The 23,671-nt window shown below is 55.2% G+C and overlaps 5 protein-coding genes across 5 annotated transcripts; 1 reads left to right on the top strand and 4 right to left on the bottom strand.

Annotated features, from left to right (window-relative positions):
- Nucleotides 1-1,196: 1,196 nt before the first annotated feature.
- On the bottom strand, nucleotides 1,197-2,624 carry P884DRAFT_199401 (uncharacterized protein; the record flags this gene model as incomplete). The annotated part of the gene is made up of 2 exons (XM_069438228.1): nucleotides 1,197-1,847; nucleotides 1,950-2,624. The coding sequence occupies 2 exons, from the start codon at nucleotides 2,622-2,624 to the stop codon at nucleotides 1,197-1,199; spliced, it is 1,326 nt and encodes a 441-aa protein (XP_069297812.1).
- Nucleotides 2,625-7,051: 4,427 nt separating this feature from the next.
- On the bottom strand, nucleotides 7,052-11,073 carry P884DRAFT_299495 (tubulin folding cofactor D C terminal-domain-containing protein; the record flags this gene model as incomplete). Its single annotated transcript, XM_069444691.1, has 3 exons — nucleotides 7,052-7,802; nucleotides 7,850-10,728; nucleotides 10,894-11,073. 3 exons carry the CDS (start codon nucleotides 11,071-11,073, stop codon nucleotides 7,052-7,054), a joined length of 3,810 nt encoding a protein of 1,269 aa, XP_069297811.1.
- Nucleotides 11,074-11,243: 170 nt separating this feature from the next.
- P884DRAFT_306471 (glycoside hydrolase family 76 protein) lies at nucleotides 11,244-12,661 on the bottom strand. Its single transcript, XM_069445111.1, has 2 exons — nucleotides 12,466-12,661; nucleotides 11,244-12,357 (listed from the first exon to the last, which is right to left on the bottom strand). The coding sequence occupies exons 1-2, from the start codon at nucleotides 12,594-12,596 to the stop codon at nucleotides 11,412-11,414; spliced, it is 1,077 nt and encodes a 358-aa protein (XP_069297810.1). The 5' UTR covers nucleotides 12,597-12,661; the 3' UTR covers nucleotides 11,244-11,411.
- A 3,989-nt stretch (nucleotides 12,662-16,650) lies between these two features.
- On the top strand, nucleotides 16,651-18,057 carry P884DRAFT_269493 (uncharacterized protein; the record flags this gene model as incomplete). The annotated part of the gene is made up of 8 exons (XM_069442275.1): nucleotides 16,651-16,728; nucleotides 16,828-16,946; nucleotides 17,114-17,189; nucleotides 17,608-17,677; nucleotides 17,718-17,819; nucleotides 17,850-17,853; nucleotides 17,904-17,919; nucleotides 18,028-18,057. 8 exons carry the CDS (start codon nucleotides 16,651-16,653, stop codon nucleotides 18,055-18,057), a joined length of 495 nt encoding a protein of 164 aa, XP_069297809.1.
- A 1,909-nt stretch (nucleotides 18,058-19,966) lies between these two features.
- On the bottom strand, nucleotides 19,967-21,178 carry P884DRAFT_16758 (uncharacterized protein). Its single transcript, XM_069437289.1, has 4 exons — nucleotides 21,031-21,178; nucleotides 20,653-20,934; nucleotides 20,384-20,509; nucleotides 19,967-20,325 (listed from the first exon to the last, which is right to left on the bottom strand). Exons 1-4 carry the CDS (start codon nucleotides 21,045-21,047, stop codon nucleotides 20,121-20,123), a joined length of 630 nt encoding a protein of 209 aa, XP_069297808.1. The 5' UTR covers nucleotides 21,048-21,178; the 3' UTR covers nucleotides 19,967-20,120.
- Between the last annotated feature and the right edge of the window lie 2,493 nt (nucleotides 21,179-23,671).

The raw sequence follows: 23,671 nt of genomic DNA, 5'->3' as shown, positions 1-23,671 counted from the left end.
CATACACTAAGTTACCTGCACTACTGTAAGTACTCCCTACAGAGCCGCCTCCTGGTGTGTGTGTGTGTGTGTGTGTGTGTGTGTGTGTGCAGTAATGTGTAACGTCACGTACGAACAAACATAAACTACAGGAACATACAAAGTTTGAACGGTACGCACCAGACATCGATCAAAGGGCTCTGACGTGTCATGAGTGTATTCGGCCCGGCTAGGGCTTGGTGTTGCTACACCACCAAGTACCTTACATGCAGCAGTCGTTTATTTTAGTTGGTAGGGCGAACGGACAACCTACATACAAAACGGCTGCAACACCGGGGAGCTTGGTCCCCTCGGGAGCCGTTTTGCCGGCCCCATGTCCGGGCACAACCCCCCCCCGCGGGTTGCATCGGCAGCTTCTAGATCGCATGTTGGTTACGAGGCGTGACCTGGTGTGGTTGCACGATTAGGGGTGCCCGTCGACGCTCGGTATTCTTTTTGTCTTGTTGCTTGCTTGTTCAAACTTGGTCCACTAATATGTACGGATGTGCTCTGTAGAGCTGTCAGCCAGGCATACAGCCTGGAAAGCGTCTCACTGTCATGTTAAATCCAGCAACGCCCACAGTGTATTTGCGAGAATTAGACTATGTAGGAAGGATTTGGTGACCAAGCAACGTGTTATATCCCGTGGTATCCATCTCCGCTGCAAACAACTAGAACACCTTCCCCTCCCCCATCCCCTCTTTTTTTTCCTTTTTTTGAGCCCACGCAAATGTTCGACCCGTTATTTTCCCGGCCGGCTTTTGTCAGCCCGGCCACACCATAAAGAATGCGCCCTCCTAAAAATATATGCGCAAATATGATCCAAACCTGCTCCCGCCCGCATATGATAAATGTGCCCGCTCGCTTGCTTGCTTGCTGTGTCTTGATAGATAAAAGAAAACGTCGACTGCCGAGATGTCCCGTCCGGACGCGGGCCCGCGCTCTGATGGAGCACAAGCATACCTGCCACTCACGTTCCCCCCAGTGAGGGAAATCGCTGTGCCGTACGACGCAGGGAGTAACCGTCCGCTTGTGCTGGGCAACACAGACCCGACGGACACTCGCGAGGGAAACACCCGCATCGTCCACGGCCGCCGGCATAATCTCCCCGGAAGGGAAACTCTCCGCTCCTGTGAACACAACCCCACCCCCCCTCCTCCTCAAAGAGCCTCAACACATCAACGCATCATCCGCGTGCTCCTCCACACCAACTTGGGCACTTCTTCCTTATCCACGTCATCGACTCCTTCATCTACCTCCAGCGGGCCTGTCGATTCAGCCGCGACCAGTGCGGGAGCGGGTGCCAGCGACGGCGCAGCCCCGGCCTCAGGCCCGGCCCCGGCCGCCGAACTAGACGGCTTACCAGCAGTCTTGCGCATGGACTGCGGTCGATAGCTCCTGCCATGGGTGGCATCGTTCTCGACGTGCTTCAACAGCGCCTCGGGCTCCTCGCGCCGGATGCGCTCCATCTCCTTGTCGGCAAGCTCCTTGGTCTCGGCCAGCCGGCGCTTGATGTTGGCCACCTCCTCACCGCACTCGCCGTCGCGCAGGAACTGGTGCGCCGCGTGCTCGCACATGCTCTGTACGTATTCCAATCCTTTGTCCAGCTCGTCGTAGACGTCCGGCGCCGCGTCCTTGCCGTCCGCCCCGAGCATGGGGGCGGGACCGGCGCCGGCGCGCATCACCCGGCCGCCAGCGCCCACCCGCCCGTACATGTTGGCTCGCATCGCCCGGCCGCCCGGGCCGGCGCCCATGCGGCGCGTGCTGACATAGTGCATGGCTGGCTTGTTCTCTTCGGCCGCCTCGATGGGTTGGGAGGATGGGGCTGGCTCCGCGGGGGCGGGAGTGATCGGGTTGTCGACTTCTATAATTCCTGTTGTTGCTGTCGTAGTAGTCGTCGTCGTCGTCGGCGGCGGCGGCGGCGGCGGCACCGCTGCCGCTGTCGTAGTCGTCGGAGCGGTAGAGGGCGCGTCATCCTGCTCGTCGGGCGCCTCGAGCTCGGCTAGACGCTTGATCTGGGCCACCTTGGCCGCCATCTTGGCCTTGCGCATCATGTTGCGTCCCCCACTGACGAACTTGACCAGCTCCTCGAAGAACAGCTGCACGTAACTGTCGTAGTAGACGATAATCATGCTGCGGGATCGGTACTTTGGTGTTGCGCCCTCGGCGCTGATGATGGAATCGGTACGTTGCCGTTTGCGGAGCATCGCGCGTGCGCGTGCCTGGCCGGCGGCGCGCACCTGGCTCGTCTGCCGTTGGATTTCGGATGGCGACTGCGACTCGGACGGGCTGGAAGGGGCTGGCAGCTCGTTGCCGTCGTTTGCCGCGGCCGGCGTCCCGGCGGCTTCCCCGGCACCGGGCTGCGGTCGCGGGTCGGCAGGGTGTGCTGCGGGCTCATCGTGCGGCCTGAGTGACTCGGTCGAGCCTCTATTTCGCACCGACTTCGGGCCGCCAGACGACGAGGAGCCGTCTGGAGAGTTTGTCTTGTTGTTCTCCTCCGTCAGTCTGGCCAGCTCAATCTGGCGCTGCTCAATCTGGCCGTTGAGCTCGTCGAGCTTCTTCAGCCAGTCTGGCACGTTGTTAATCAGGTGCTTGAGGGCTTCCATCGCGAGATCCTCCTCCTCCTCTCCGGCAAGAGGGGAGCCCCACGTCGAGTGTGCCGTCTTGGGCAGCGCGTGCGTGCGTCGCCAGGCGAGCACGCACCTGACGCGAACACGTCGGTCGGCTGAAGCTGTCGGCGAATGTGCCCGGTGCTCTGATGCAGCGGGCCAGAGCAACGAGTTCGCAACGCCAGGGGAGACTTTTTGCAAGCCGCTGTGTTCGGACGCGTGTGTTGACCTCGTTCTAGGGTGCCAACGCCAAGCTCCCAAAACACTGCAAATCCACCCAGGAAATGCCGAGATGGATGGATGACCGCCTTGGAAGAACTGGTGCCGAACGTAGCCGGGGAATGGAAAAGGTCGATGGCCGGCAATTACGCTCAAGCTGTCAGGTATTCTGCGTTCTCCCGTTGCGACTCGGACGTGTATGTAGTCCGGGTGGTGGTGTGAGGTGTCGGCGGGATCGCAAGACTTTTGTTTTGAGTTGGTAACTGCTCGGAAAAGAACCACGACTGGGGCCTTTCGGGAGCCCTTGCCGTTCGCGTGGAATTGATTGCGGCGAGGGTGCGGCCCAGTGTGCTAGCGCCCACGAGCGGGTTTGGATCAGCAGCTAAGGCCGGCTAGAATGGACCTGCCCTTGTCCACTTGCCGAGTGTATGTATGTAGTTCCTTGTAGTGAAGGAACAGAGCGGACGCTTGTGAAAGGGACCGTCGGCGGGCTCTACCACGTTTTTCCTCCCCACCCTCCCCATTGAGTGGGGCTTGCTCAGCTGATTGACTTTTGAGGTTCTGGGTTGAGCTCAAACCAATTCGAGCCTTCGGGCGGATATCGGGAGTGGACATCTCCGCCTATAACCAGTTCATCAGTAGTTAACTACATCGTACCCTACACAACAGAACCAACAAAAAGAGGAATAAGGCCGCTCCACTCTGGCAATCAGCAGCGGCTTGGTTCCGCACCCTGCACGCTGTCGCATGCCGATCACGACAGCGTAAAAGAGGGGACCACCAAGCCCGGCCCCTGACCTGTGTTGTATGTATATACATGTACATACATACACTAACCCTGGGCAAGAAGTACTGTCGTATTTTTTTTTCAACTTGCTCGTTACCGATACTTTTCGCAGGCGAGAAGCAGCTTGCTGTAACCGCTCGGACAAATGTGATGTCTCTGGTAGCCAATTCGTCCACCTGCACCGTCACGGCCAACCAACCCGGAGATGATGCTCGAACTCAGACTTTCGCCTATCGGTTAACTATATGTGTATGTATGCATGTATGTATGTATGTACAGTGCTTAGTATCTTTGTCTGTATTGTACCTCATGTACGTGCATTCAGTGTGCACGACAATTTGGGAGCTCTGCCCAAAAGGAAAGGAAAAAGATGTGCGACACCAGAAGCGGGCCGTTTAGAGGCGGTCTGCAATTGTCAGCAGAGCGGGGGTTAACCTTTCGGCTGCAGGAGACAGCAGCAGTGGCGGCGGCAGCAGCAGGAGGAGGAGGAGAAGGAGAAGGTGGTGGTGGTGGTGGAGAGGAGGAAGGAAGGAGGGGGCTGGCCATCTGCATGGTGCGGCAAAGGAGTTGCTCGATTCGGCGTTTAATCCGACCTCTGTTGTTTGTTGTAAGTAGGTGTCTCGGAACTCGAGTAATTGGTTGGTGGCGACTTCAACTCTCATCAGCAACCTTTTTTTTTTTTTTCTGCTGGGCGGCAGGACCCGCACAGTGAACGAATCAATGAAGCTCGCTCGGCCATGATTTCCATGTCGTGGGACGAAACAATAGAGCGAGCAGACGATGGAAGTCTCAAACGAGGCGCACAAAGTCAAAAGTGCCCCGACGCCGAGAAGCGGAGGACGTGGCATCGGCTCCGGCAGTGATGTACCACATACAGAGTTCAGCTCCATATGTTACTTGCACATGCCTTATTCAAGGTATGTTGGTATAGAGTATGCATATCCACCACAGGACGGCTCGACAGCCGGCGGCATGATGATCGGGAAAGCTCTGGGGCCCTGGCTAGTGGCCGTTTCGGACGTGGCTCGGTCCGCGCATGGCGGCGACACCCTACACACACCATCTCCGGATCGCACGAACGAAACACGATCCCGATCTCCGCGCAGCGTTGCGGTGCGGCACGCTTCTCTCGTTCCAAGTTGTTCCTGGGCGACCAGTTCCACAGCTTTTAAGACGAGGATGTATGTACATACATACGGTACATATATGGTGGGTGGTCTAAACGCCGTGTAACTGGAGAGTGCATTCGCCTTGAGGCTGCTTGTCGTTTATTTGACAGAATACGATCCAATCGAACCGGCCGTGTCCACCTTGGTCCAAGGTTTATTGCTCTCCCTATATTGACTGCGTTGATATTGGTCGGATACTCTGCCTCTTTCCTCCCCTGCGAACTTGTAATTCGGTATATACAAGGCAATCCCATCTTGGTCAAGGTGCACACGGTCCGCGAGCTGTCTCCTACGCAAATACGGTACCCGATAAATCGGCGTGAAAAGCTCAGGATGACTTCTTGAAAATACATTATTAACCCTCAGCTGTCTTCTTCGGAGGGGCTACACCTCACAGAAGTTCTGCCTTCTTCCACCGGAGGTACTCAACGGAGCCAACAAGTCCGCCGAATGGTTCCTCGGCTCAAACCGTTTCGTCTTTCATGTTGCTATCCGAGAAGATCCCTGCAGCAAGCACGGAATACTCCGTACAAGGTCGTCTACGTAGTATGCGACCAACGAGAGCTTTTTTTTTTTTTTTTGAGTTAAACGGCCCGTCGGTTGTTGATTATTAACCCATCTGTAAGCGACTTGTCCGCGAAGAGCCGGCATTTGCTGAAAAACTTGTCTCGCATGTCTCATCACGCCCGACTCCGCATACGGAATATACCTCAGACAAGCTCAGGCAAGGTAGTAATGTCTTTGTTTCTTCATTCCTGTCCAAGAACATGAACTTAATATTACAGATTATATTTACGCGTGATCACAAGTTGCCATACACTAGATCAAGTGGTGTAGGGCAAACGGCCTGGATCAGACCAATTTTAGCAAGCCCAACGCAACCCCCGGTTTCAACCCACAAAGCTGCTTCGGTAGGTCAGCGGAACTCGCAGTGCTAGCCGGCACGGGTCAACTTCGCTACACTCCACTACACTACATAGTATACTACACTAAGAGTACGCTGCACTGCACTGTACTACCAGTGTTTGATACACCCTCTATCCCATTTCACCGCGTACCCGTCTTGCCTTGCCTTGCCTTGCCTTGCCTGGCCTTGCCTTGCCTGTCTGCCCCGCATCCAGGCTGGTGATGTCTCTTCTCCGCAAGAGAATAGGAAGTTGCTCCGTCTGACAAGCCTCCCCGCTAGTTACTTGGCATATGCGTGCAGCCCGGAAACGTCCGCGAACCATCACTTGTCGGGCCAGCTTAGCCGCGGCTCGCTGCCCCGTGTTTCTCATCTAACTTACTAACTAATCGGATTGATCATGCTCGCATGCATCCTGGAGCGCCACTTGCTACATACTGCACAGTACATACATACACACTTGCGGAGCCCAGTGGGGACCCCGAGATCGGACACGTTTGCGAATGATTGATCGAAGGCGCGAATGAATTGTTCCCATGGTTAGGTGGTCCCCACGGCTGCCCGCCATCGAACAGGCGCAGAACCTGGAAATGCAAGAGAAGGTACTCTGTACGACCTCGATCCCATATTAGTCGGCGACGTCGCCCAACGTTGGACGCCGGGCTGGCTCGCGCCGACCGTTGGGCTGCTGTCAGCTTTTGCAGACCCCCACCATGTCTCGCATGTCATGTGGTTTCTTGTAGTGTGCTATAGTATGTATTCGTCCTGCGTTTCGTCCAGGGTTTGAGAACCACGGAACGGCGCGAATCTTGAAACCCCAGCCGCAACAGGCAAAACCTCCTGCAACGCCGGCGCAACAGCGCAACTTTGCAATTGTTTGACAACCACATTCGATCCGCGCATCCTTTACAGTACTAGCAAGCGGCTGGACCTGGAGTGGAATTTGTCCTCAGAAAGGTCGAAGAAACAACAACACCTGACATGGACCAACAAGGAAAGGCTCTCTGGAGTTGGAGCAGCCAGACCGGCTAGCCAAGACTTGGCACCTCCGCGGTAACAGGAATCGCAATCCGGGTGGGCACCGCGTCAGGCCGTTGACAGGCATTGACAGGGCTGCCATGTGTTTCTACACTATCGACGTGTCCTCTTTCCACCTCTCCACTTTTCTCCACTTCGAGAGGGGACTGTCCCCCTGTTGTTCAGACGGAACGGGCCAACTACGGCTCGGCGGAGTGTGCACAAGCTATGCACAGCCCCTTCTTCCCGATTGGCCCGGACCTGCGTCCGCCGCATTTTCGCCGCCGTCGGATGTCATCCATTCGCCGCAAAGAAGCGGTCAGCCAGCCTATGCCGATGCCAGCCCCAGAGCGTCCACCACCGTCTTGATCTTTGCCTTCTCGGCGTCCCCCCAATTGACGCTCCTGAGCATTTGGGCAACGGTCTCGTCACGGTAAAGAATCCAGAGCTCGTCGACGACCGTGCTTCTCACCCGTGGCCACGGGTGGAACATGAGGGCGCCAAGGCGCGCGCGAGCCTCTCGAATGCCTTCCTCTCGTTTCTTCAGCAGGTCATCGCTGCCGCAGACGGCAGCGGCGGACGAGACGGGTTGAGCCTCCCACTCGAGTGCCGCAACCGCCCCGTAAACCCTGATGCATGCTTCGATTTTGCGGACGTTGCCGGTCTTGTAGCATGCCTTCTGAACCTGCAGGCACAGGCTCTTGTAATTGACCCCGGAACACTCGGCAAAGACGCCGACATGAAACAGGAAGGCCACCACTTCAAGCGTCGGAACGAGTACCCGGTCTGTTCCCTGCCAGGCTTTCAGGTTCCGGCCTAGAGCGGTGCATACGGCATCTCGGGAGGCGCTCGACCGCTCGCAAAATTCGCACAGCGCCGCGCGGCTAGCAATGACCAATTCCTCGTTACCCGTGTCGGCGGACGACACGATGCCAGCCATCAGAGCCTCCATCCATTTCTCTGCGTCGTCCTTCACCGGGGACACAGCTGCGTGCAGCCAATCCTGGTCAAGTAAATCGAGCAGGAACACAAAGTATGCCTTGGACGAAAACGTCGACTTGCGTAGCATGGCAGCTTGGCTGGTATGATCAGCAGCCGTTCTTCGGCATCTCAGGGCGCAACTCACGTTGGTTTCAGGACGACAGCAAGCGCTGCCTGTGCCTCAGCCCTGACTCTATCCAACTTTTCCGCCGCCAGTCGCAGTATGCGCAAAAACAGCGTCGAAATCAGTTGCCCCTTGGTCTCGATATCGTCGTCCAGCTTCTCCCACAGTGACCTGGTCGCCCTGATCGCTGCAAATCGAACATGAGACCCGACGTCGCCCCGAGCAGTGGTTGTATAATCATCGAGCCCTTCGCCCAGAAGGTCTGAGAACAGCTGGACGTTCTGTCTGAGTACCTCGCTGCCCGCCAAGCTCTGGAGGATACACGCTCTAGTGTCCGTGCTCGTGTCGTTCTTCCAGCGCTCGATGATGGCGTCGCATATGAGCATCTTGTCCTGATCTAGCGCCAGGGTCGATGCCATTGGGTACACTGCCGCAAGTGCAGAGAAGTGGCCGCTTGTCGTCCGGGTTTTGGATGACTGGCGCGCCCTGGCGGCGTCTGCCCACCCCCGAATTGCCACGTCGCGCTCTGCGTTGGTACAGAAGATCATATAGACCACTGCCGCCTCGGACGCTGTGTTGATAATGTCGATGTCTGGCCAGACAAGCCATTTTCGCAAGTTGCAACCGGTGAGGGTGACAAAGGCATTTAGTTTATTATCGTTCCTGGTACTCACCGACTTTACTATCTTTGCGAGCTCGTCACCACTCTTGGACATGAGTGAGTGCCCAGGCAGCAGGGTACTGCTAGCAAAGGTAGCCGCCTGGAGAACAGGAAACGAGGAGATGATTAACCGGCTAGCGGCCTCGGCGACGAGTTCCGGCTTGCGGTAGGTTTTCGTATCGCAGTCATTGAGAATATCCAGCAGCGCGTCCAACGAGAGCTGAATAAGCCCATCAAGCGAAGCCGTCCTCTGGCTACCAGCAGCAGCTGGCAGCACATCAAAGACAGCAGCAATGCTGAGAAAGAGGCCATGTCTTTCTTCAACCTGCCGGGCTTCGAGCAACTTGACGCGGGTTAGTGCTAGGGAAATGGCCTGTGTCAACCGTTGTATAGGGTCGGGCTCTGTCGACGACAACTCGGCGGCGATCATGCCGTATGACACGCCTGCAGCTCGTCGTGACGCGGTATCGACATCACCAACGCCCCTCCATCCTAGCAGGCCGTCCAGAATAGCTTCCCCGTAGCGGTGCGATAGCCTGGTGACTCCTAGGGCGACGTCCTGCATCGCCCTGGATCTCAGTGCCACGGCGTGGTAGTCAACCGTCTGTACGACAAAAATGCCCTGCTCGACCGTATCGGGGTGGCGCCCGATCAGTTCTTGGAGCGCAGCGGAGGATCCTCGCCGGATGTTTCCGGCCGGGTCCAGGCACGCAGCAGCAACGAGGTGAATGGCGATGATTTGAAGAATCGATGCCTCCGAGCGAGCTTCTGTAGTAAAGGAGGCCGTCGGGACTGCGAGCAATTCTGGTGTGGTATAACGCCGGGCGAGCGCCCAGATGCCAAAACAGGCCGCATCCCTCACGTTTGACCCCGTAGAGCTTCCGGATGTGCTCCGCCTTTCAAAGGACAAGCCCATGAGCAGAGCTTGTACGATGTCGGCGAGATTGTCCGCGGGTGGTGATCGCCGATACAGCAGGTGAGACAGAGTGAGCATTAGTCCGTGCCACTCCAAAGGGTCGACCATGCTCAGGTCCTTCTGTGGCACCACTGTGGCGTCTGAGGTGTTCTTAGGCCGCAAGACGTTTCGGTTCAAAGACTCAAGAACAGCTTCCACTACCTGGGAAGCCATATCTTGATCCAGCTTCAGCGTGATGACGCTGAGGGCCTTGCTTGCCGCGAACCGAACAGGGGTGTCGTTGTCGGCCAAGCTCTCCAGAAGGAAGCCAATGGTGGTCTCCACGATTGTCACTCCTTCCATATCCTGCGGATTCCTGAGAATAAGGACGGCCACAGCCCGAATCAGCTTGATCATAGTCTTGCGGGCCAGAGCCGAGGCCATTATCGGCCCCGTCTTGTCCCCTTCGGACGCGATGCCGTGCACGCTGTGGAAGATCGTCGCAAGGTAGCGATCCACATCTGAGGTATCGGCAGACGACGTTAGAACGCCCGCCAGAAACGATAGCACCCCGATGTAATGATACGGCGTCCGCTCGGCTGCGTCTTCCCGCCTCAGCGCCGCTAGCGCCCAGTGGATCAACGCATCGAGCACTCCGAGTTGCTGCATATCCCTGCGCATCGCGATCCGCACCAACAGCGCCTTGGATGCATCTCTTTCTTTTCCCGGCGCCGCCAGGTATTTGATGGCCAACGGCACGACTCGCGTCGTAATGCTCGGTAGCCCGGCGGGCCATTTCAGTCCTGCCACCCTGGCCAACTTTCCCTCCCCGCCTTCCCCCTCGTCTTCCCCTTCAGCCGCCATCTCCTGCGACGACATAGTCGAGAGGTCAAATGGCACCAGCATGAGATGCGACAGCCACAAGAGAACCACATACCGCTCCTCCCACGTCCACGGCCCCAGGGTACCATAACCGCCGCCGCCGCCAACACTACCAGCACCGTCTTGCTGCTCCCCACCAATCGAACTCTTCTCCGCCTCCTCCAATGCCGTTAGGAGCAGCTCCAGGTACCGCGCCTCGTTGCTCAGGAAGCGCACGATGACCTTTTCGCCGCGGATCTTGCAGAAGGTGTAGAGCAGCCTGCAGATGGCGCGGGGCAGGGGCATGAGGTGCTGCTGCCTCTGCTGCTGCTGCTGCTGCTCCGAGGCCAGGCGGGCGGCACCGGCGGCCGACCGACGACGGCGGGTGAGGTGATACTCCAAGTAGGCATCGCCTAAGGTAGGGAGCCATTTGGGCAAATGGGGGTCGAGAAGCTGGGGCAGTTCTTGGAAGGGGTCAAGGAGCTTCTCTGGTGTCAGTAAAACTCATTTGATAAACAATGCGATGTATCTAGATTTTCTTTGTGTCATGATTCTGTTCTTTTCTCGCCATTCTTCCCTGCTGCTCATGTTGCTCTTTTCTTCTGGGCCTGATGCTATTGGGTGGGGGAGAGGGGGCCTTTGACTGACCGACGAGACGAGCCGCTCAGTCTCACGAGTGCGCACCCACGACCGGACGGCACCGGTTCCTCCTCCGCCGGCGGCATTCGGTTTCCTGAGGAACGGGAGGAGCGACGTGTCGAAGTCGGCGATAAGATCGCCCGAGATCTTCTGGAGCTTGATGTCGAGATCGTCTTCCGGGGCATCCATGGTGGCTGAGTTGAGGAGTTGATGACTTTCCGTTCCACAAGGTTGAAGTTGCACAGTGGGTCCATCTTTGGGCCCAGGTCCGGGGTTAGTTAATTGGGAAAGTATCATCACCCTAAGCAAGCTTCCCCCCATCAGGCACCACTGAGCGTTCCAAACTCGTGAGGAACAATCAACGCATTGGAAACAGCGCCTCTCTCTCAAACGGCTGCCTGAGGGTTGAAAAAGCACGGTAGTTTTCTAATGTGCGAGGCATTCGGATTTTAAACAACGCTTCTTTCTCGATTTTCTAAACAGCTACTCGCTCGCATCCACTACTCAAGTCATTATCTAAACCGACCCTACCGGCCAATCGCCAACGCCGCAACGATCACGTCCATCGCCGAGCTATGCGTCGCAGCGTTCGGTCCGTTACCCACGTCTGCCGGGCCGGCCCACTGGATGCCGAACTGGTTCTTGCCGTTCCGGTTATTCGCCCAGATTGAGTCGGCATTCTTCTGGATCGCCGTCCGGAATGCATCCTGTGGAGCCGCTCGCTGCAGGTAATGCAAGTTGCGCACAAAGATGCCCTTGAACTGGCTGCCGTCTGCACCACAGTCGGGCTCGCACCTGTCCACCTCGCGAATGATGCCATTTTCGTCGCTGAGAAGCTCGACAGCTGCTTTCGCGATGGCCGTCGCCTCACCCAGGTACGACGGGTCGCCCGTGGCGTTGGCCAGCTCGACCAGGCCGCCCAGCACGACGCCCTGATTGTACGACCACGTGGTCAGGCCGTTGTTGGTGCAGCTGCCGTTGACGTCGGTGGCGAGCCCGTCGTTGATGAGGTTGTTCTTGTTGATCATCCCGCTCTCCTTGAACCACACCCACTCGTCCTTGGCGAGTTGCTCGTACCTCTGTTTCTTGTCGGGGATGCGGTTGGCGAGGCTGGCGGCCACGCTGAGGTACAACTCATTGGCGATGGCGTTCTTGTACTGCTTCTCCTTGCTCCACCAAATACCGCCGCCACACCTATCGTCCGTGCCAGCTTGCATGTCCTCAAAGATGCGCTCGGCCATGTCGAGGTAGGCCTGGTCGTGGGTTACGTCCCACGACCTGATCAGGGCGAGCGCCCACCAGCCCTCATCATCGTAGTAGTTGTTGATGAACTGGGAGAATCCCCGCTTTCCCTGGTGGTCAAAATGGTAGGCGGATGTGGCTAAGCCAGTCGCAGCTACGCTCTTCTGCGCTGTCGCAGACACTCGCTGGGCGTTATTGAACGTGTTGGCGATGATTTTAGGGACATCCAAGCTTTTAGCGGCGGCTCCGGCGCTCAGCGCCCAGTCGGCGAGGACAGTAAGGCAGTTTGCGCTGTTCCACCAGCCCGTTGTGCTCCACAGCCCCGACGGGGCATCGTACCAGCCTTGGAGCGCCTTGGCTGCTTCCAGTGAGTTCTCGGCTGCAATTGCTTTCTCGCAGCCTGGGCCTCTAAGCGATGATGTGAAACAAGTAGCCCGAGCTACGAGGCTGCCCCATCGTATGGCCACCATTATGTGCTAGTATTGTCGTTGTTCGTAAACGGCGTCAGGGACCGAGCGGCTGGAGGATCACCGTGTATATACTTGCTATCGAAGATGACAGCGAGGTAAAGGAACATAAAAAGAGATGGACGAGCTCTAGAGGATGTTGTGTTTATAACTGCATTGATTACCGCGTTGGTATTCTCTCTTTCAACGCCTCGGTATTCCGGCGTTCCATTTGGGAACTCTTTGCTTACTCCGTCCGACAGCATGTTCGTGATACCTGCAGGTGGCAGTGACGACCCTATGGGAACCTCAGAAGGATACGAGATGTTCCCACATGGCCCTAATTGATGCTTTCAGCGTGCCGCCCGAGGTAGGAACAGATGACGAGTCTCTTCACACGGGCTGCGGTTTCTCTCCGAGCGGCCTGAAAACGGGGCCCTGAAAGGACATAGAAGTAAACACCGTCGGCTCGAGCTGGTGGAAATACCTTAGAGTTGCTGCGTAAAAAAGAATTCAGCGACGGTGTGCACAGCAAATTACTTTGTATGATGGTTTCGGACGCCGGGACGCCGCCGTCGAACAGCGCACTGTCATGTGGTCTTGTTCCCATTCTGTGGAATGATGCAATGCAGCTGCCAGACTCGTCCTGTTCGGGTCAGCCGACACTGTCTAATTACCTCGAAGCTGCAGACTGCGTATTTTTCTACCCCAACCCGACTCACCAAGGAGTGTGTTGTACCACTAACCTGGAATGGCTGGGGCATGGAAAAGACATGCGTGTGTAAAGGCTACGAAGCTGCTGCTGTTGTCTGAGACAAAATCAACGCAAAGACCAAGCTTCTCCTCTCACAATGGATACTTTATATCGCAGCGTAGCTGTCTCCTTCCACTCTACGATATGGTGCGCCTTTATGCCTACAATGACTCGCAAGGTCTGCCGGACAGTCATCCGGACCAAGACCTCGAGAGGGGAAACATAAACACGGCCAGTTTGGGACGGCGATGGTCGTCAACACAATGGAACAACGCTGTTGGCTCTTTAAGTGATACAAAGGATGCCGACTATATAGGCCACGCTGCCACGTGGGTTTCAACAGTGACACCGTGTTACAGAATCACGGTTGGTAATTACCCACGTGTTTGGGAACTTGCCGGTCCGAATTCTTTGTCAGAGGACTGAATATACCAAGCGGCAGCAAGAAGAGCCGTAGGCAATTGAACACTCCTACGCGTGATATTGTTGCTCATCTCATTATTGCCGAGGAAGCCAGCAGTCCGATGTCTACAGATATCTACAGGATACTGCAGATCGGGCAAGCCGCCGAGTGACCTCTCGGGAGTTAGCGCTATAATAGAGATGCCTCTAAGATTACAAGTTCCTGATAGGAACAAGGGCAGCCGAGAAGAATCGGGTTAAGGGCAGAGAACTCCCGGCCCTTATCACCTAATCAAAGGATTCCTCTCATTGCATTTGAGGCAGTACTGTAGGCTGACGACAAGTCTCTGCTGGCAACTCGGCCTACCGAAGTAATGTGAATTTATGGTGGAGGAAGGAAGTCACGGTCCACAGTCTTCTCCCCCTCAATATCCCATGTCCGAGCGTATCATCTGCAGTTCCATTTCTGCCTTACAACAGAGGGTTCAACAACATGAGACACAGCCAACAATTAATTAACTGACATTAGAGTCAGAAAACGGCTTGTTCTTGAAGTACTATGCTAATTCCCAAAGCCCGTGGTGCTCATGCGACGTTCCTCCCGTTGCTTGCAGCGCGCGCCCAACCTGCAACGCCCCTCGCTCCTCCCGAGATTTATAGAGGGGCCGTACGCGCATCAGTTACACAGACTACTCACTCAATACCGAGGGTGCCTGACCATCACGGGGATTGCACCTAGGTATAGACGGGAGTGCTGTGGCGGCAAATGGTCGTAGGCGCACAAAGAGCATTCGCGTCAGCGATACTGGACCGTCGTTCCTCTGTCAGTTCCTTGTGCTCTGTGTATGCGTCCAGATATGGACGATCGTTATTTCGGGCGCTTAAGTCGCATTAATCAAGTTCGTCTCTACTGCTGATGCTCTACACAGAAATGGGGATACGGAAGACATGGGATGCGTTTCGCTAGGGGCGTCCACTACAAATGTTCGAGTACATCCCCAATCTTGCTCATCAGTCATTCGCTCCGCTCAGTCCCGCCTTGCTTAGTCGAGCAGTAGAGTTTTGAAGAGCCCAACATGTGTTGGCATGAGGTTATGTTTTTCGGTGTTTTGGGCACCAGGTATGTACTTCGCACTACAAGTGTTATACCTTCCACATGCAGGGTTATAGCATAAGTTAAGCCTTGGATTTTTCGGGAGTGGTGCATCTCACACGAAAAAAAAATATAGTAGATGCAATGAATGTACGTATATCTACTTTAGGTACCTACATACATCAGGTCCATATGTATGGGATACCGTCCCTTAGATAAGGTACGTACCTCTCTACTCCGTAGTGTACGTATGTATGTAATCCGTACACTAGAGAGCTTCCCCGCGTCTGCCCCGCAACTGCTCAATTTCCCCAGGTACAGCCAGAGCTTCCCTTCCTGCAGGTTCCGGCATCGCCCAAAATTGCTATTTCTTTCATCAACCTGAACGCTCCACCACACATCGAGGCGCAAACCTCACCGCCCTCGTGTGACTTAGCGTAATGACAAAACGGCCCTAATTGCTGTTTCGGCTTAGTGAGTCAAGAGCCGAACGTTCTAATTCGCTTACGGATACTGCGTAGTTGAACGCCATGGACTCGGCTCCGTCGCTTACATGCTAAGCTGTCTCAGAGGAATACCTCCTCCATACCTCCAATGGCCAGGAAGCCGCTTCACTTTGTGTACAAATTGTATTTTTTAGGAAGGAGCGGAAAACTCTTTCGAATCGGCCCTGTTCAAACGACTACAACACAATCAGCTTGTCCAACCTATCGGTCCGAAGTCACCAAAGGGTTCTTAACTTTGAGGGATTCTGGAAGCCTGGGCCAAGCAGGGACCCCGGTACTGCCAAGCTCAAGCGAGAACGGCTTTGAGAATAACCTACGGATTACACGTGCACCTTACCGCATACGGAGAAGGAGTTAAAGGAAGTTGAGGGATGGTGTCAGAGTCGAGTCATCGCGCATTCCTGAGGGGAAAGTGATTGGACTACTTGGAGTCTCGATCGGCACGCCGCCGCACCTGGGACGCCGACGATGAGCCGAAAATGTCCCGAACTCAATCAATCTCTGCTTGTTTGCAGGAGAGTTTGGCCTTGGCCACACCTCCCACGCTCAAGACACGGTCCGTCTACTGAATGCTCGAGTCCTGGCTCACGAAACTAGGGGCCCAAATGATCGCCAGGTACGTTGGGCTCTCCAGCGATAGAGGAGGGGCAAGCACGGATTAGATTGGCCACGTTCTGCGGGAGCTGATCCGGCTCAATCATGCCCTCCAGCCGGAAGGTGAACGGAAGAGTTTGCTTAGCGCGTCGAGGGCAAGAGGCTTAGTTTAAAGCCAAGAATATCTAACTAGACGCTAGCTACTTCTGTTAGTCATCTGCTCCCAGCCGTTTGCCTGGGGCCCCTCTCGGTCCATCATGATGATGACTGATGCTCAAGAGCCGTCGACTCGATACGGTTAGCGCTGACAAAGCCTACGGATCCGGCAACAGCAGTTATATACCAGCGCTACTGGCCTTCAACCCGCTGCGGTCAAAGATAGTACGGAGCTCGCGGTTAGCTCGATGCCGCAACTGTAGCAACTCGTCTCATGCATACATACTTTTAATTTTTAATCTCATCGACAAGAAGCCCAAGGCGGGTGCGAAGGCAGAGAGCCCGGCTTGGTGCGCCGGGTTGCCGGGGATGACAATAAGTGGCCCAAACAATTTGGTTGAACTTGTTGGCGTCGGCAACTTGTTGCTTGCGACACACCGCCGCTAGGAGACCCACATCGGACTCATCAACAGGCCGTGCACTTGCGGCTCCCTTCGATCCGGCTTTCCACCCCCCGGAGCTCTTAGTTGAGCCCGCAAACCCTCCACAAATCCGGAAGGTCTCGGGGTCGCAATGGTCAACCCGCCCAAGCTGCAGGTTCTGGCAGATCGGGCTAGTCCAATGCAACCAGAGTGGATTAGGGCAGGTCGTGTATGCACATACATACACTATCTGTAGCGTACATGCATCGTGACAGGAGACGCCTCCTAACGTTCATGTTTCAGATTGAGTCGGCAATGTATGGAACAGCCTGGGAGTATCCGACGGGAGATCTGTCGGTTTGAGCGGCACGGCGGGTTCCAGAAGGACAGGCCGAAGCAAGAGGCTCGTCACCCGAAGTCGCAACCTCCCGGTGCAGAGGATCTAACGTACGGAATCCGGTTTACAGACTCCTAGGAGTTATTCCACAAACAAGCCAAATACAACGAGGGACTGGACGTTGTCAGCAGGATCACTACGTCGCATGGCAATGGTCATTTCAAATACGGCCGTATAAATAACTACGCAACAAGTAACCCTCAATTCTTTGTCATAGGTTCAGGTGGTGCAGACGAACCACGGTGGTGCTGGCAGGTTCGACAATCGTCCTCGGTGACCGCATCCCTAGATTCGTACGTCCGGGCCTGTGTTACCCTCTCTGCCATCGTCGGATCTCGCTCACTCACCCTCATCCTCTTACACTAATGCACACGAACAAGATTTGCTGCAAGTCGACAGGCGCCCAAATCAGAGACATAATCGAACCATGCGCCCCCGGCCCCCGCCAATCACCGCCTCGCCGGTTCGTGCCATTCGTCTGAATCGGGCAGTTGAGGAAAAGGGCTCTCGGCCAGCAAATTCACGGAAAATTCAGGGTTCAGCCTACCGCAGACACAGCCCCCCAACAGCAGTAGTAGCAGTCGCAGCAGCAGCCAACCATTGGCGGCCATCGGAGCAAAACCCGCTCAAATAGGATCGTGTCTTTGTGCGACCGGGCCACAACACACACACACACACACACACACACACACACACACACACAAAACACAGATAACAATCAGGCCTATCCGCAGCCAGCTCGAGACTCCCCGTTCAACGGAGAAGGGGACGAACACTATTTGTACAGTCCGCTGCCCTAACCTACTGCCGCTGGTCGACAGGTCCGGGAGGAGCCATTCAGAAGCCGCCGGAGCGCGGCAGATCCGTGCATATGTTGTCAGTGGCACCGGCCTGTCTCAGCTTTGCAGCTGAGATCAGGGCCTGTGTGTACTGTATGTATGTACTGTACATAGGTAGGTACGTATGTACATGTACATACAGATTACATGGACTATGTACGTAACTAGGCTGGTAGACCGTACTGTGTGTACAATGTGCGAAGTAGACACACCGGGTCCAACGGCCACGGGATGATGGGGATGGGCATTTCATCCGGCATGTAGTGTACTATAGTTACACGTATTTCCGTAGATATACGGCCCGAACACAAACCAAGGCTGACGACAAGGAAACAACAAGATCGGGGGGTGAAGGGGTGCGAAAGGCGGGGTGTTTTGTGCTGCGTATACAGCTTTACCTATGCTCATACCATTCTGTAAAGTACGTGCCGGCAGCCGATGACCCCGCCCGCAAATGATAGCTCTTCTTCCCTCGGTCGGTGGCTGACGTATATACCTTGGTTTGTCGTGATTTTTTGGAGCTGTGTTGGGTCCCGGTTGCAGTTGGCTAGAAGAAAGCAATCGCGATGCTCTGGCTGCGGCCGTCCGAGCGTTGGATTGAGCGTTGGGAGAGGGTTCTTTTTACCCGATTTGGCATCCAACCGGCGCCAGACATCTTGAGCGCGAGAGGGGCGGACACTGTCTCATGTTGTGGAGAGCAAGGCATTGTGATGGGAATTATTCGGGAACAGCGCACCTGCAGCGCACTTACAGTAACTTGGAAATCTGAGGGTACTCTCGGGTGAAGAGCGGGGCCTGCAAGATCAAAGAAGCAACAACGCCATCCCAAACCGGAATGCAAACAACAAACTAAGCACAAATTGCCTTGCCATTTTCATATTGCCTTTCTGTCTTGGACACCTTGTGTTATTTTCTCTTCACCCTATTTTTTTTTTCTCCTTATAACGCCTGTAGCCGATACACCAGCCTGCCAAGATCACTGCCCCTTCCTCCACCCCACCTTCTAAAGTACCGGCCGCAGCCCTCGTAAACTTCAAATCCGTTACCATTCAGTGGTCGTGCACAGGCAATGAACCCTAAAGTCTATCCCCACCAAGAGTGCCATAACTTAATCCGTCTATCGCAAACTCCTCATCTATGCACAAGAAAAGATAAAAGGCAAAAAAATAGAAACCGAAATGAAAAGGAAAGAGAAGACAAACGAAGAAGAAAAGCCGTGTAGTCGTAGTGTTGTGTCAAGGGAACGAGCAAGGTCCTGCTGCAAGTCGCGTGCATGGTGACATTACGGTGGAGTGGAGCTTCCTTGGGAGCAAAACGGTGAGAGTTAAAAAGTACCGAGCATGTGAACTGACTTGGTGTGCCAGGCGGGACCGTTGGGAACGATTGGGAACGGAAAGCTCTGCACGATCGGAGTTCTTTTCCTGACGAGGGCGGTGGAAGAGAGTTGGCGCCAGAGTAGCTCGCACGCTTGAGAATCCGAGCTTTTTGGAGTCGCAATTCGCATCCTGTCGTTTGCTGGAAGGCGATGGGAGGACCCAGCTGTGTGGTCAGGCCGTTGTCATGTTGCGGGTCTCCTGCAGCTTGTCAGCACCCAGCCGCGCTTTCGGGTTCGAGCACGGCCAACGATTGGGGATTGTCCAGGAAAAGAGGCCATTGGACGCGACTTGCTCAATCGAGATGGGAAAGCACGATTGAGCAAACCCTTTCTCCTTACTGCTTCTCTCTTGCTTTCTCCCCTGTTGTCTCTTCCGTGGCTGGCTCACATGAGCAGACGCCACCTAACTGGGCAGCCACGGTCCCGCACCGGGGAGAGCAGTTCCAGCGGTGGATCGATTGGGTTGCCAGCGTGAAACTCACCTGCCTACTTCAAAAGCTCTGCCGAGACAAGCCAGGCCACCTCATCCACAGCAACCGAGAAAACGACAGGCGCTTTCCAGGTTTCTTCCCGCTCCCTCGGGCACACATTCCACCGTCTTCTCCGATCCAAGCCCAGATTTGCGACGGCAGGCACGATCGAAACCTCGCCATTCCCCCGCACCTCATCGCCCTCACCCCAAGGGGCCGCCTACCCATGTGAGTGTCGGTACCCTAGGTAGGCACAGGCGGGCGCTGCCGGCGCGGGGATCTTAGGCGTTGTCCATGCAAGTCCGGCACGTGTGGTGCCGGCAGTACCGGCATTCCCAGATGAACCAGAACGGGCCGTCGTGGCAGTCGTGGCACCTCCACTCGATCAAGGTGTTGTCTGACTTGATCATGACGAACGAGTGCGCGCATTGGCTATAGCTGGCGAGCGCCATCTTGTTTTCCGATTGCGCTGTACTCGTCTCGGCCGTCGGTCGTCGGTCGTCGAGGTGGTGGATCACCGAACCGGATGTGGGTGAGGTATCAGATACCCAAGAGGAGTACTACCGTACCTGGTACTAGTAGTCGGTCAGGTACGTAGGGCAAGATGGGTAACTCCGAAGAGTAGCTGCCCTCGGATATGGTGTGAACCCAGCCAAACCCAGGATGCCCTAACTTTCTGAGGGGGGTTGCGAGGTGTGTGCTGCAGGGGCGCCTCAAAAGAGGAAAGGAGTGGGAATGCCCCTCGCTGCTTCTCAGGTGGTGTTAGTGTCGACCCCAAAACGGACGGCGGAGTGATGGCGCACTCACGCCTCGATGACGGTAATGCTTTCTTTGCGACCTGGGTCACGGAACGTGGAAGGGCGCCGAGCTGGTAAAGCCGAGGTAGGTCGTTGCCGCACGAAGCAGTTGCGGGTAGGTAGTCCAAAGGGCTACGGTAGGGCAGATCCGTAAGTATGTATGCGGCTGCTTCCAGAGCCTAGGCCACAACGAGGGTGAACCGAGGGTGCTTAAATAGAGCCGAGGCACCCTCCTGGAGGCGGGAAGATCCAATGTTAAAGACCACCGTTGGTACCGTTGGTGGGTGACGGTCGAGCAGACGGGAGGGCGAATGTGTTGTCGAAGGGGGGAGGGGGGTGGTTTGTCTAACGTAGGTCTGCAGCGGGAGTCTGATTGTAGTGTAGTATGTATGTACCGTGTAGGCAAGAGAATGGAGCTGTATGAGAGAAGTTGCAGACCCAAACGAGATGGAAGCCGTTGAAGCAGGCGGCCTTTTGAATCGCAGGTGGAGGCTCCTCCCAGGAGCACGGGCAAACGGCTTGACGAGTCGTGGATCGGCCGGATAACTAAACTTGAACTACCCTGGAGTTAGACATGTATGTACATACCTACACACAGGCAGGCTTTCATGGCGTGGCCTTCCCCGAGAGTGACCCAGAGACAAGCATACAACCTTGGAGCGGGCAACATGCGTCACCGGAGGGGCTTCCGTCTGCCGACAAAGGATGATCCCAAAATCGGGCATGGGTTCGAAAAAGGGAGCCGGTGAGCAGTGGGATCCGCCTGCTTGTGTTTTCGGTTCCTGATTTCGGGATGCTTCACGGGCCTACTCGGTACGCAATCCACTCCAGCCCTGTCCTGGTGGTGGCTCAGGCGCTGTCCGTGGGTCGAACGCTCAAAGATACAAGGTGGGTCGGGTCAGAGCGAAATCCTAAGAAGAACGGTGATTAGCGTACAGTACACTAGCTGGCCAGGGAACAGGGAGCAAGGCTCATGGAGACCCCGAAATCCGTTTTCTGCTTGTCTGTCAGAGTACACTACGTACGTACCTCACGTTATTCTGTACTCCGTCCTTTATGCACATACCTTTTGTATGTACTCCGTACTGCGTTTGGACGGGGTTTAAATGTACCAACGCTATATGTAGTTATGTATGTATTGTACATTACATACATGCACTTGGGCAAGAATCAATGATGCCATAATTCTCCAGCACCTAAGGCACCTTGGGTGCTGTCTTGTAGCAAAGGGGAGAAAAGGAAGAGAGAAAAAATTAAGGATAAATTAAAACCTTAAAACGACTAAAAGGAAATAAGCGAAAAGAAATCTCTATTTTCCCAAGTCCAGCACGCGTGTCGACCAAGGCAGGGGGTTCGCTCCAAGACTAACCAACAAACAGCCTCGAGCTTTCATCCAGCCAGTGACTGTGCGACTACCAGCAGCGCAGTGCCAGATGCGGGAAAAGATGTGAACAGCACTGCTGGCCGGGATAGCCTTGCGACTCGGCCGTCCGGCGTTTCCTGATATGGCTCCCTTGCAGCTTGGTCGAAACCCCTTCTCTGTCCCTCTCGCGCCTAGATTGGGCTATAAGAGCTTTAGCCATCATCCTTGGCTGACATGGTATCGGGCGACAGATGGGCTGACCGACTTGACTTTTGGTGGTGCCAGGGTTGGCGACCTATAGAATAATTCCCGTTGCGCCCTCCACTTGGCTGAGGCACGGACGAGACACGCTATACGCGCAGCCATTAGCTGGGACCTCTGAGACGAGTACCCGAGGCGCCCAGGAGAAGCACGCTACCCGCGGAAAGACGTTTGCATTTGCTCAATCTTTCTATTCCTTTTCCTTTCGCAATCTTTCGGCCGTGGGGCCCGACTTTTGGTGCCAACGAGGAGAGGGGCAAGGGGGGCGAGGAACAACCACTGCCTAGGGGTTGAGTAGCGCACGGCACGTCCGCCTTATTATTCTTGTTATTTTAAACCTCCACAGTTCAAGTCGCACGAGGCCAGCGCACATCGAGTGTCCAACGCCAATGACGGGTACCTTGCATGTATCCCGGGAGGACAGTGCTTTAGCCGAGAAACGTTAGCAACTGCCCGGATTGGCAGAAGAACAAGGCGGTTAAAGGCGTCACGTCGCGGCAGAGCCAGTGCCGGCAGTGGACCGTACTATACCAACCTTAGCCACGTGCCCTCTATACCTGATGTACGTATGTACATGTACAGTACATACATGTATAGGTACGGATAGCTGTGCACCTCCTGTAGACTTAGCGTCTGACCTGATCTACCCAAGGTAAGCATATATAAAGACCACACATGGTGTGGTACTCAAAATATCCTCTAGGTTGCTCTCGGCACGGTGTCAAGCAACTGTCGGGAGGTACTGCATGAACATGCCTGAAGGTCAGTCCGTGCGGTCGCCGTGGTTTGACATGAGCAGGATGACGTTGCCCCGCCGGCAGTGTCTGACTGTTTTGAGGGATATAGCGCCAACGGGCAACACCGGACATGTGAGAGTAAGCTTCTTGGCTCCTAACCGAACATTCCCTACCTCGTACTCTTCTGCGTGATTTGGCTTTCCACATACGCAATGCAAAGATACCTAGGCACATACGCTAGGACAGTAGGGGCTGGGAATATAGTTCGAAGTGCAAATGGCGTTTGGGCCCCATTCGCAATTGAGTTTGGAAAGGCCCGCGTGGGTGGGGTAGTGAGGCGTGAACAGGGCCGGGCCCGGCCAACTAAAAATAGTGTATAGTACAGAAACTGGGTACCTAAATGGGAGCTGCCTTTTTCCCGAGTAGGCATCGATTGCATAGCAGCTGCCTAACTGCCCTAAAATTTTAGGAAGGAATGAAAGGTGTGCTCGTGCCCATGATTAGTGCGGTAAAGAAGCGCAAGTACATACTGCGCCCTCCAAGCATCAAGGCTGGTGCTCTAAAAACTCGTAGCATGTTCGTTCCTCAGCACATTGCTAATTGGTAACTTATATAGACTTAAGATGGCGTATATACCCATGTATGTACAGTACCTTCTCCTAGGGAAGGAGGTACTTTATTTCAGGTACTGCATGCTGCATGCTGCGTTAACATTGCCTCCTGCTCCCGGTCATCCGGATCTTCAGGTTAGCACCTTCCATAAGTACCGACCAGGCCTGCTTTAAGAACCAGGGGAGGCATAATTTGAAATTTTTTTCCTCACTCCAGGCAATCACCATCAGCATCCGCACAACGAGGTGCCCCTCCTACCCTTTCACCCCACGCTGCTGCGCCTTGGTCATGACACGCAAGCACATTTCTTCTGTGACGGCA

This window comes from Thermothelomyces heterothallicus (assembly GCF_042370625.1).
Source record: "Thermothelomyces heterothallicus CBS 202.75 unplaced genomic scaffold P884_scaffold_10, whole genome shotgun sequence".
Classification (NCBI taxonomy): Eukaryota; Fungi; Ascomycota; class Sordariomycetes; order Sordariales; family Chaetomiaceae; genus Thermothelomyces; species Thermothelomyces heterothallicus.
This window is presented reverse-complemented; position numbering and strand designations above follow the sequence as displayed.

Excerpts from the sequence above, each read along its gene's own strand:
- P884DRAFT_16758 (XM_069437289.1), bottom strand. Across the intron at positions 20,510-20,652 it reads TCGACCGTCACCCACCAACG|CCCTTTGGACTACCTACCCG; the intron begins GTACCAACGGTG and ends GCCCTACCGTAG. Across the intron at positions 20,326-20,383 it reads TTACCGTCATCGAGGCGTGA|CGAGGGGCATTCCCACTCCT; the intron begins GTGCGCCATCAC and ends CCTGAGAAGCAG.
- P884DRAFT_306471 (XM_069445111.1), bottom strand. The coding sequence starts at position 12,596 with ATGGTGGCCATACGATGGGGCAGCCTCGTAGCTCGGGCTACTTGTTTC. Across the intron at positions 12,358-12,465 it reads GCCAAGGCGCTCCAAGGCTG|CTTGGATGTCCCTAAAATCA; the intron begins GTACGATGCCCC and ends CGCCGCTAAAAG.